The following is an 11,761-nucleotide window of genomic DNA, read 5'->3' on the forward strand; positions in this document are numbered from 1 at the left end:
GCTGACTTGAACGCGTCCAGCCCCTCCAGAAGCTCTCTAACCCGGTCCTCCCCAACCTGAGGTCTGAAGGCGATCCCCTCGAGTCCGGCTTCTATCACAGCAGGGAAGTCCCGGTCCCTGCACAAGAAAACGGAGGTGAAGAATTGGTTAAAGAGGTCCGCTTTCTCCTCTGATGCAACCACCAGATTGCCCAGCTTATCCTGCAGGGGTCCCACATTACCCGGCGCCTTCTTCATCCTCCCAATATATTTGAAAAAGGACTTTTTGTTATCCTTTTGATGTACTTAGACTGAGATATGATCAATGTAATACATCTCTTCCTGATCCGTGCCCTAAATCATTTCCTGCTCCCCACTAACTTATCAACTGCTAAAACATTTCTCCTTTTCTACCCTTCCAACTTAGATAGCTGTTTCTTTCTGACTGTTAATGGGGTAGCTGCACTCCCACTTCTTTTTCACACTTCCATCTGACTGTCCTTAACACTTCATTTAGTGTTTGACAGCTTGGGACAAATTGACTATCTATCAAGAAAAATGTGCTTACTCATGTGTTGCTCCAGAAAAGTGAGAGAGTAGATATTCCCCACATCTGCATCAGAGCTAATTCACTGAGTATGCTGTAATCTAGGATATGTAGGATCAAAGGACATTTCTGTCTTCAATTCAAGACCACCCTGGGCTGGCCATAGCTATGGTGGTAGCCTGTGCCCATGAACTCACAAGTCCTACTGGAGCAGTAACATTTTTTGACCAACAGGGGTGGATTAGTAAATTCTAGAGTTTTATGTGAGCTGAAACTGGATGTGGATTATGGAACTCCCTAGAGATGACAGTGTATCAGTCAGACCTAAATGCATAACTTTCTGCAGTTCTATTTTGCTGCTTCTCAAGAGTCTTCATACAAAGACAGTACATCTGTCCATACAAACAACCTATAAACTAGTCAAGCAATCCCTGTATTGATTAAAAGAGGAGGGATTTCGGTCCAGGAAAAGGTCTCTAAATCTCAGGTCCATCCTTTGTCTAGTGGAAATGTACTTGTGGAGTTTTATTAAATCTTGAAAGCTGCACACCTTCCTCCTTTTATTTGTATTATCCTAATGCAGCCAAGCTGTGCAAGTGGTTCATATGCATAAGTCCATATGTCTTGGACAGTAGCCAATCTCTTTCCTTTGTCCTACATATTTCAGTTCAGCTGAGGAAAAATCTAATTTGGCCCCTCAAATCTACCAGTTGTTCATCCATCCAAAAGTTGCCTTCTGGTGCATGATGGGATTCACCAATAGAGGGGGGAATTTTAAAGAAAACAAAAAGATTAAGGGCTGAAAACCAAACACAAAAAAGCAATAAAGAGAAAAAAAAGATGAGACGGAATGAAGGGAGGGGAAGAGATGGTGGCAATTGTACAGAGTCCTTGGTTCTTGAGGGATGCAAAGGAGATGAAGGAGATGAAGGGATGCACACATCAGATGAAGCAATGGGAAGACATTTATAACAAATATGTTGGGGAGGTTGATAAACTTAAAGCATCTAAATTTGAGATTTTAAAGCTGCTTTTAGTGCATGGGTTCTTGCTCATCTTTCCTAACACTTCCTACTCTGTCTGATCTTGCAGCTGGATAGCGTTGCTGGTGAATGGGTCGGACTTCCTCCACTGCCTTCAGCCAGGTGTCTCTTTGGACTGGGAGAGGCAGATGGCAAAATCTATGTAATTGCAGGCAAGGACCTTCAAACAGAGGAATCCCTAGATTCAGTATTGTGCTATGACCCTGTGTATGTTGACATTTTCTTCACTAAGGAAGTCTAAATGCTTTTGTTAATTGGAGTTGTCTTAATGCTATGATCTTCTAAATCCAGGGCAATAAAATGGAATGAAGTCAAAAAACTTCCAATCAAAGTATATGGCCATGCTACAGTCTCAAACCATGGGATGATATATTGTCTTGGAGGAAAGACTGAGGACAAGTGAGTTTCAAATGTTAATTTGTAGTATTAATTTGTTGGTTATTTCATAGACTTCATGTTTTCATACTCAGAAAACAAAAAGCACATTATTGGTATCTTTGTAGCTTAAGGTTACAAAGATCTGGCGTGTGGAGTCACATAATTGTATAAAACAAAAATTCCATGATTTTAAGCCTCTTTTCAGACTGTTATTCCAGCCAATTGGGTTAATCAGCTGGCTTTCATGTTTCTATGTCAGACTCTGACTTGGGTTATACACACACACCTCAATGTTTGTCATTGGGTTCCTCATAAAATACTTTAGTCTTAGATTCTTGGTCGTGCTTCAGAGACTATATAGCAGGGTTAGGCAACATTTTTTGGCCAGAGTGCTGAAAAAACCCACAATGCCTTGGAAGGTACCTGAGTGCCAGCCTACCAGAAAAACAAAACAAGGGCAGGGGGTACATGGCAGGATGCCCTGCTTGTGCCCCTTGCCCCCCAGCCCAGGCTCCTTGGCTATCAGCAGCTACCCAGAACCTGGACCAGCTGCAGCTGGGAGGCTGCAAACAGCTGCTGCCTCCCCACCTTGGCACCAGCTGTCTCCTGCCAATGGGGTGCTGATAGCTCCCAACCTGCGGGCGGCACTGGGCCGGGGCTGGGGCTGGGACTGGGGCCTGAGGCGCTCTTACCTGGCTGGGGTCCTAGGCAGCCATGTGCTGCTCCATCTGGGTACGGCTCTTCCTACCCCGTGGGAAGCAGTCTGCATGCCAAGCATGCTGCGTGCTACGGGTTGCTGACCCCTGCCTTAGATCAACATGGCTACACCCAAAAACCCAGCAATGCTGAAAGTCAAACACCTACTATAGGTGCGGGTGGCACCAGCCACACATGGAGCAGCAGCAGCGCAGGGTGGTGAGTGGTGGCAGTGGCTGGCGCTGCATGTGAGCTTTCCCCCCACTTGTGTCCATCCAGCGGGCCTGAGATTCCAGTTAATAGAAATGCCTTTTAGCAAAATGCTGGATAACAGGAATTTTTCTTTACATTGCTCCTGTCCTGAGTCTAACAGGTTAAAAATGAGACAATGTCGAGTGAGGGATAATAATTAGCATTATTCAGAACAAGGCAAACACTCATCAAGCCATATGGATAGTTTAATGAATTTTTGTTGTAGATATTGAAAGAAATAGAAGTCCTTAAACTGCCCTATATAACACACACAAACACACAGCAAGAAAATCCAGTCAGGAATATCTAGTTAATATTATCCATAATAGAAAAAAAAAAAAGCTGAGACCATCTTTCTTTCCCTGGTGCATGCCCATTTGCCAGTAGCTGAAAGAAACTGCAGCGAGCCACACTGTTATTGAGTACACATTACACACAAAATCCACTTAAACAAGGTACCACTTTAAGTAGATTATGCAGTGTTTGCCAGAAATGCTCACCCTTTTTTCTTTCTCCCCACAGAAAGTGTACTAACAGAACGTTTATATACAACTCCAAGAAGGGAGATTGGAGAGATCTGGCCCCCATGAAAATAGCTCGCTCAATGTTTGGTGTGGCTATCTATAAAGGGAAAATTGTAATTGCAGGAGGTGTTACTGAAGAAGGCCTTACAGCCTCTGTTGAAGCTTTTGACCTTGCCACTAACAAGTGAGTATATTATCAAAGACACTTAAAAGCAAATTATTTTTTTTATTATGATTTGGTACTGGAGAAAGCAGTGTAGCAGCCAACAGGTCAAAATGCAGATGAGTTACACTTCTTTCTTACCTTATTCATTTAATGTTGCTTCAAAAGAATGTGGACCAAAAATGCACTCACATTTTGGGAGCCTATTAGAAAAATTTAATGAGGAAAGATGAGGCACAACTACATTTAAATTACATTACACAGAGGAGCTTTGGGATGGAGTGTGTAGTCTGGTCTTAATAGAAAGGCATTTTGTGCATGTATGCTAGTCATACTGGGCACTTGTACACGTGTTGGGTTTAGTTCTCATGGTTTTATTCTATGCCCCGTAAAATGAAATAGTGGATTTTTAATTGAAAGGCACCGTTTCAATTTAGGGGCTTCTGTCACTGTTATGGCAAGGGGCCCAATCCTTTTTTTTTTTCCCCTGGCGAAGGCTGCCCACGACCAGAGGGCAAGCCCTGGAGCTGCAGGGGGCCCCGGTCCTTCCCTCCATGGTGGTGGCACTCTCCAGGGCTGCCCAGGCAGGCTGCTAGCAGGCCGAGTGCTGCCCCAGCTTAGAGGCAGCACCCAGCCAGATCCAACTCTTCCCTGAGCCCACTGAGGCTTCCAATGCCCCATGCACTGTCCCTGCTGCCTTCCTGCCACCTGGGAACACCCCAAAATGGTCTGGCTTGCCTCTGGAGCACCATGGAGAGGAAGCAGGAGGGCGGCTGGGTGTGCTGGCAGCTGGAGAAGGTGACGAGAATTGTGTACGGGGTGCTGGAAGCCCCAGTGGGCACGGAGAAGAGTTGGATCCTGCTGGGTGCTGCCTCTGAGCTGAGGCAGCACCATCCCACTAGCAGCCCACTGGGCAGCCCTGGGGGCCACCGCTGCAGCGGAGGGAAGGACCAGGGCAGCCCCCCACAGGAGAGGCAGGCAGGCTCTGCAAAAAAAAAGGATCGGGTCCCTCACCACTTCTGCCTTCAGTAGGTGCCAGCAGCTGCTAGGCACCTGCTGAAGGGAGAAATGGCAATGGGCCTGATCCTTTTTTTTGGCGGAGCCTACCTGTCTCTCCTGTGGCCAGGGTACCAGCTGTCAGATTAAATGCTGCAACATTACAAGTAACAATGTTGCAAACTAAACTACATGGGAATGTGGTTTAGTTTGCAATGTTTCATAGTTTCATAGTCGTTGGGGGTCAGAAGGGACCTGAATAGATCATCTAGTCTAACTCCCTGTCACTGGCTGGAACATGACCCCAGACAGGTGTTCATCCAACCTCTTTTTGAATTTACCCAAGGTAGGAGTGAGGACCACTTCCCTGGGAAGTTGGTTCCAGATCCTAGCCACCCTAACAGTGAAATAGTGCCTCCTAATCTCCAACCTGAACCTATTCCCCAGCAGCTTCTGGCCATTGTTCCTAGTCACCCCAGGTGCTGCTGTGGGGAAGTGGACCCTTCTTATTTGCTGCTGATCTCCCCTAATGAGTTTGTAGGCAGCCACCTAATCCCCCCTCAGCTTCCGCTTCAGGTCCCTCAGCCTCTCCTCATAGGGCCTGCACTGTTGCCCTCCAACCAAGCGGGTGGCCCTCCTCTGAACCCTCTCAAGGCAGGCCACATTCTTCTTAAAGTGTGGTGCCCAGTACTGGACGCAGTACTCCAATTGTGGCCTGACCAGTGTCATGTAGAGGGGGAGTATCACCTCTCTGGACCAGCTTGAGATGCATCTTTGGATGCATGACAAGGTGCAGTTGGCTTTGCTGGTTGCAGTCTGGCATTGGCGGCTCATGTTCATCTTGGAGTCAATAATGACTCCAAGATCCCTTTCCGCCTCTGTGCTCACAAGGGGGGAGCTCCCCAGCTTGTATGTATGCTGTGGATTCCTTTTCCCCAGGTGCAGCACCCTAAATTTATCTACATTGAACCCCATCCTATTACCACCCCCCCACTTCTGTAGTCTGTCTAAATCTAATTGCAACCTCTCTCTCCCTTTGAGCGTGCCTGCCTCTCCCCACATCTTGGTGTCATTGGCAAACTTGGACAACATGTTTTCTACCCCCTCGTCCAAGTCGGATGAAGATGTTGAACAGTGTAGGCCCCAGGACCGAGCCCTGAGGGACCCCACTATTCACATCCCACCAGGTCGAGTACGACCCGTCCACCACCACTCTCTGGGTGCGCCCCCATCAGCCAATTCTTGACCCATCCAACTGTGTAGGCATCAATACCACAGTCGCTCAATTTATTAATGAGAATGGGGTGAGAGACAGTGTCAAAGGCCTTCTTAAAATCCAGAAAGACTACGTCCACAGCAACACCATCATCCAGGGATTTAGTTACCTGGTCATAAAAGGCCATCAGGTTGGTCTGGCAGGACCTGCCTTTGATGAACCCATGTTGATTTCCCCTGGGCATGATCTCCCTTGCTGGCCCCTCACAGATGCAATCCTTGGTAATTTTTTCAAGGGTTTTCCCCAAGACTGATGTGAGGCTTATGGGCCTATAGTTTTCTGGGTCCTCCTTTCTCCTTTTCTTATAAATGGGGACCACGTTAGCTAGTTTCCAATTTCCGGGCACCTGGCCTGTGGACCATGATCGCTCGTACAGCCGGGCTAAGGGCACAGCAATGACCCCCGCCAGGTCCCTCAAGACCTGTGGGTGGAGGGCATCAGGGCCCACAGAGTTAAAAACATCCAGCCCTTCCAGAAGATTCCTAACTACTTCTGCGCAGACCTGAGGCCTGGCAGTTCTATCCCCATGATTGCCCCTACCTGTGGTGGGAGAGCTGTCCCGGTCCCTGTCCAAGAAAACAGAGGCAAAGAACTTGTTAAAAATTTTGGCTTTCTCATCTGGCGTAGCCACAAGATTACCATTTGAAACCTCCAAATGTAAACTCATTTGAAACCCCCAAATCTCACACACATGCAGTGTGTGGTGCTATTAAGCCACACAAAGGAAATTTTTGTCACGTATAGATGGTGGTGATCATCATGTGTACAAGCACCCCCTGACATTAGTTCTGATAGATGGAGAAGCAAAATGTTGGTGCTGACGTGCCTTGGACTTTGAATTATTTTTCTCCTCCTTTCTAATCAGGAATAGTGTTCCTTTGTCCTGGGGGTGAAAACCTTGAACATCGTCAGCACCCATTTGTTTACTGTAGCTGTCAGCTTCTATAGCTCATATTCTATAATAATTTAATTCAGAATATCCCTTAACTGTTGTCTGACTGGTTATGTTTCTACTACTATTTAGGTGGGAGCTTATGCCTGAGTTTCCCCAGGAGAGAAGCTCTATCAGTTTAGTCACCTTGAGTGGATCCCTTTATGCTATTGGTGGTTTTGCTATGGTTCAACTTGAATCTAATGAATTTGCACCCAGTGAAGTCACTGACATATGGAAGTAAGTTCTGTTTTGATCTCACTTTCTATTTGGAAAACACTACCTTGCCTTGCTCTAGAGAGTAAATCACATTGACATTACCATTACTTTCAGAAATGAATTATTGTACAGATTTTATTCTTTGTTTTTATATTGAGTTTGCATAGAATCTGGTGAACAGCAACAATCATTTACTTCATTACATCACAGATAAATGTGAGACTTAGCTCAGGTGAATACTTCCACCTACTAATGAATACATCTCAGGAATCAGTAAGGGTACATAGAGAAGTAGGATATAATATTTCTTGGTAGATTCAGCCTGATTTAAAATTAAATACAAATTAACAATTTCCACTGCATCATGTTCTCATGCAGGATGCTCTGAAAGAGTCAGATAAATTAATGTTATCCCTATTATTGCTTTCATCCACATTAATAGGCAGGTGAATAGCAATCCAGGATGTTGGTTGTGTCCACACTTTAAGAGAGTGTCACAGCCCCTTTAAGAGAGTGTCAGGTACATACTTATATCTACACTGAAAGATTCCACTTTATCTGTGACTCACCTCATGTTAAAGTAACTTTAGGCGTTGGAATTAGTCAATGGGAAAGCAGAAAAGATTCCTGAAAGCATGTGTAAAGAAAGATTTGAAAAAAAGGAGTGGGAAAGAGAGGATGAGGAGGAGCAAGGTGATGTTCTAATATTCTGTTCTGGAGGACAGCAGTGTCCTTATGTAGCACAGTTTAGCATAAAAGCTACCCAAGAGCCTTTTGAAACTGGTGGGTTATAGGGGTGCACAAATAAGGATTTTTGGGGCCAATACCGATTATTAACGAGCCATATCAGTTGATACCAATCCAATTGCTGATATACAGCCCAGCAGCTTGGAGAGCAGCATCCAGCTGGTAAGTCTCCTGGGGGTGAAGGGGTGGGGGGAGGGAAGGAAAAGAGCATGGGGGGGCAAATCAAAGCCCCTATAGTGAGGGAGGGAGTGGGGAAGGAGTACGGGTGGGCAGGGGAGGCTGCAGGATGTCTGGGAAGTGTGGGTGGGGACTGGCTTCCATTTCTGTGCACAGCCCTGGGGGAGGCATGGGGGGGCATGTGCCCCCCAGATCTGTGTGTGGGGCAAGGTTGGGCTGCCGCTGCAGGCTGGGGCTGGGGCCAGGAGTGGTACCAGGCTCTTCTCAGTGCAGGGGGTGAGCCGGAGCTGTGCTCGGGGTGGGCAATGACGGCGCTAGGAGGGGGTGCTACAGGAGGGCTACGGCAAGTTCTGGGGTGGTTGCAGCCCCCCCATAGCTCCTCCCAGCATGGCCACCCCCCACTCCGAGCACATCACCACCCACCCCAAGCACAGCACTGGCTCAAGTTCCCCACCGGGAAGAGCCCAGTGACACCCCCAGCCCTCAGCAGCACCCTGCACACAGATCCAGAGGGCACATGCCCCTCATGCCTCCTCTGGGGGAAGCACAGTGATGAGAGCTGCTCCCCCCACACCACCCAAATGAATCACTCTTGGTTCCGTCCTGCACCTCACCCCGGCTGGGCAGTGCCTACCTCTGCACCAGACCCACTCCCTCCCTCACTGCAGGGGCCTCAGTCCGCCCCCATCATGCCCCTTCCCTCCACTCTTTCCCTTCCCCTCAATTCAACTTACCAGCTGGATGATGCTCTCCAAGGTGCCAGGTTGGCCGTGTGCATGCTGTGACTACGTTCATGCATGCAGCATTTAGCAGCAACATTATCAGCCACGTCAGCCAAAAAAGAGCCAATTGCCAATAATGTCAATTTTTCTTTTATCAGCACCGATACGATGTGGACTTGTGTATCAGTGCACCCCTAGTGGGTTATATTCCTTTCCTTGTGGGTACTGGAGGAGAAGCTCAAGTCCAAAAATCTAAAGTTAAAAACATGCATGTCTGTATTGACTGTGTTTTATTTAACTGCAGATATGATGATGAGAAGAAAGAATGGAGCGGCATATTGAAAGAGATTCGTTATGCCTCTGGAGCCTCCTGTCTTTCAACACGGTTAAATCTATTCAAGCTATCAAAGCTATAAACAAAAAGGCTGAAAAACTAATTATGGTGAGAAACAGTCTCTTTTCCCTATTCATTATTTTTATAAAAACCCAAACTGTACAGGAATTCATAGCTAAATCATTATAAATTAAAATGTTACCTTAAAGATTCTACAAGCTTTGTAGGTTAATAACGAAAACTAAAATATCATTACATTTTTAAATCTAGTTTCTGAGCAACATGGAATGGAATCTTTTGAATAACTGAGCTACTGAAGAAAAGTTAATTCCTTCAACATGTGGAATTCCTGTTGAAGTTAAACAGTGTCTTCATATAGGGCTTATACACTTGGGTACTTAGTCTCAAAATAACTTTTAAGAATTTCTTCCTAAAAATTAATTACTTTCTAGATCAGTTAAATTGCACTTGATATTGGCAAGTCATTTGTAGAATCTTATTTTCTACTTCAGTGGTATCTATAACATATAGTCACCCTTCAGCCAGATCTATAAAAGATTTTTCTAGTGGACACTGGCATGGAACAGGCCTGTAGATTAAAAATGGCATGAGACCTATCAGCTAATGCTATACTAATGGTTCTGCCAACAATGGGGAAAAAAAATAAAAATTTAGAAGGTTAATAGCCCTACAAGCTTGACCTTGTAAAACCCTAGTATGCCTCCTCCATCCCCCAAATTATTTTTTTTTTTGTAAAGCAAATACTTAATGCTTTATTTTAAAGATTTGAGACCAGTAACCCATACCTTATTAGCTATCATCAAATACTTCTGACACTAGGAACTCTCTTCAGTAAGGAAATTGATTTCATTTGAAGGCTATTAAATAGTAACATTTTTAAACTATAAAAAGTAATTTTGTGTGGGGTTTTTTGTGTTTTTTTTATTATTATGGCTTGGTAATCAGCCAAGTCAATAATACTCAGATGTTAAAGGAAAGAGGAGTACAACAAAATAAAGGGCATTTCTTGGGAGTTGTGCTATAGAACTTAAGACCCTAAACTCATTTGAGTCCCGTTTCTCTTTTTGGGGTTTCTTGTTGTTCTCCTGCCCTGGCGGGGGGTCGGGCTAGAAGATCTACTAGGTCCCTTCCGACCCTTAATCTATGAAATCTATGAAACTATTAATAGATTTCTTCTATTGTGAATGAAGGTCTGAGAGTAGAAGAGCAGGGATTTTGGTGAGCAGTCTTAACTTTTTTTTTCATTTCTACACCTAGCTACTCTGCATAATACAAATCATCCCATACACACACTTGAGCTGTACCAAAAATACTTGTGCACATGCGGTGCTCTATGCCTCATTACTAGCAAGGTATTGATTGAGGGTGTTAAAACAGTATATTCCTGAAACTATTTTCTGCCTTCACTGCTTCTTACTTTACATATCACAACTGTGCTTCCAACCGAGAGGAATGGGTTGAGAAGGTGGATGACTTTTCTAATGATAAAGAGTCTAAAAAGATAGAAAGCCTTCCACACCTCTGCAAAAAGGCCCGGGCTTAGTCACTGTATATGCCTTAAGAGCAGTGCTGACAAAGAGTTCCCTTTTATTTCTTTCAGAGACCTGTGGAAAGCAGCAAGAGTTGTGAGCACCAGCAAGAGCCTGCTGTTCAACAGTTCTCACAGGCTGTGTGTGAAAAGCAAGGCTATTTAGAGCTAGACAGAGCTAATTTTGTATGCATTATTGAAACAACTAGGAGCCAGAAATGAAAATGTATCAAAGGCCTTGATTATTGTATATTCTATTTCTATAATAATTATGATACAGGTTTCATAATAAAGTCTTTGCCCAAAATGTAATCTAGCATTCATATATTCTTAAAGCACTGACAGCACTTTTATGAATACCACTTGAAAGGATTTCCCATTGAATGAATTAGAGGAGTCCACAATTGTAATAAAATCATGTTTACAGCTAACACATCAGGAAGTTTTAGAAAAAAAACTCAGTGGGCACATCTACACATGACAGTACATCACCAATGCACTGCAGCACCGTAGTGTTCACTGGCAAAACATGCAAGTACGTCACTGTAGCAACGTGCTCTCTGGTTATAGTGCGTCGCTATGGCAACAGTGCCTAAAAATAACCATGCGCACCACACACAGCGCAGTTATTGGCTGTTACTGCCCTGTCTTTTAGTACAGGCAGTCCTCGACTTACAATATTTTGAGTTACAACATTTTGCAGTTACAGCGTTTATAAAGTGACACCCTGTTTCAACTTTATGACATCAGTTTCGACTTTACAATGCTTGATCCGATGCGATGCCACACCAATGAACAAGTTCGCTGTGTCACTCATCTCCCTGGAGAACATCTGTCCAAAGTTCCTTGGACAGTTTCTTTAAGAAAGCAGACAAGACTCCAGAAAAACCTGCAGCCAAGACTCCTGAGAAGACTCCAGCCAAGAACCCTTCAAAAAGTCCAGCAAAGTCACCTCAAATAAGTCCTTCCAAATCAATATGATCACTGTTTACCATATAAATACATTAATGTAGCTATATTACTCACCTATAATTGATCGAGTACAAAATTCTGGGGTATTTTTAGTGAAAATAGGGTATCAGGCCTATCCCCTATTTTATAACATTGTTTCTTATGAGAAAATTGGTTCCAAGTTACGTTTCGACTTAAGACATGGTTTTCAGGAACCAACTCTCTCTCAAGCCCAAGGACTGCCTGTACCTCCAAAAGGAAGTTTGGCACAGTAACAA

The 11,761-nt window shown here is 44.7% G+C and overlaps 1 protein-coding gene across 2 annotated transcripts in view; it reads left to right on the forward strand.

The window, feature by feature from the left end:
- The window catches only part of KLHL41 (kelch like family member 41), a 15,198-nt gene extending 4,354 nt beyond the window's left edge, over positions 1–10,844 (forward strand). For both annotated transcript variants that reach the window (XM_019522767.1, XM_019522768.1), the window contains 6 exons: positions 1,618–1,775; positions 1,860–1,967; positions 3,417–3,602; positions 6,878–7,024; positions 8,954–9,091; positions 10,605–10,844. In XM_019522767.1, coding sequence (XP_019378312.1) covers positions 1,618–1,775; positions 1,860–1,967; positions 3,417–3,602; positions 6,878–7,024; positions 8,954–9,065 — 711 coding nt within the window. In that variant the 3' untranslated portion in view covers positions 9,066–9,091; positions 10,605–10,844. The remainder of the gene's footprint in view (positions 1–1,617; positions 1,776–1,859; positions 1,968–3,416; positions 3,603–6,877; positions 7,025–8,953; positions 9,092–10,604) is intronic.
- Positions 10,845–11,761: the final 917 nt, after the last annotated feature.

This window comes from Gavialis gangeticus, unplaced genomic scaffold, assembly GCF_001723915.1.
Source record: "Gavialis gangeticus isolate Ggan-Ray unplaced genomic scaffold, GavGan_comp1, whole genome shotgun sequence".
Lineage (NCBI taxonomy): Eukaryota > Metazoa > Chordata > Crocodylia > Gavialidae > Gavialis > Gavialis gangeticus.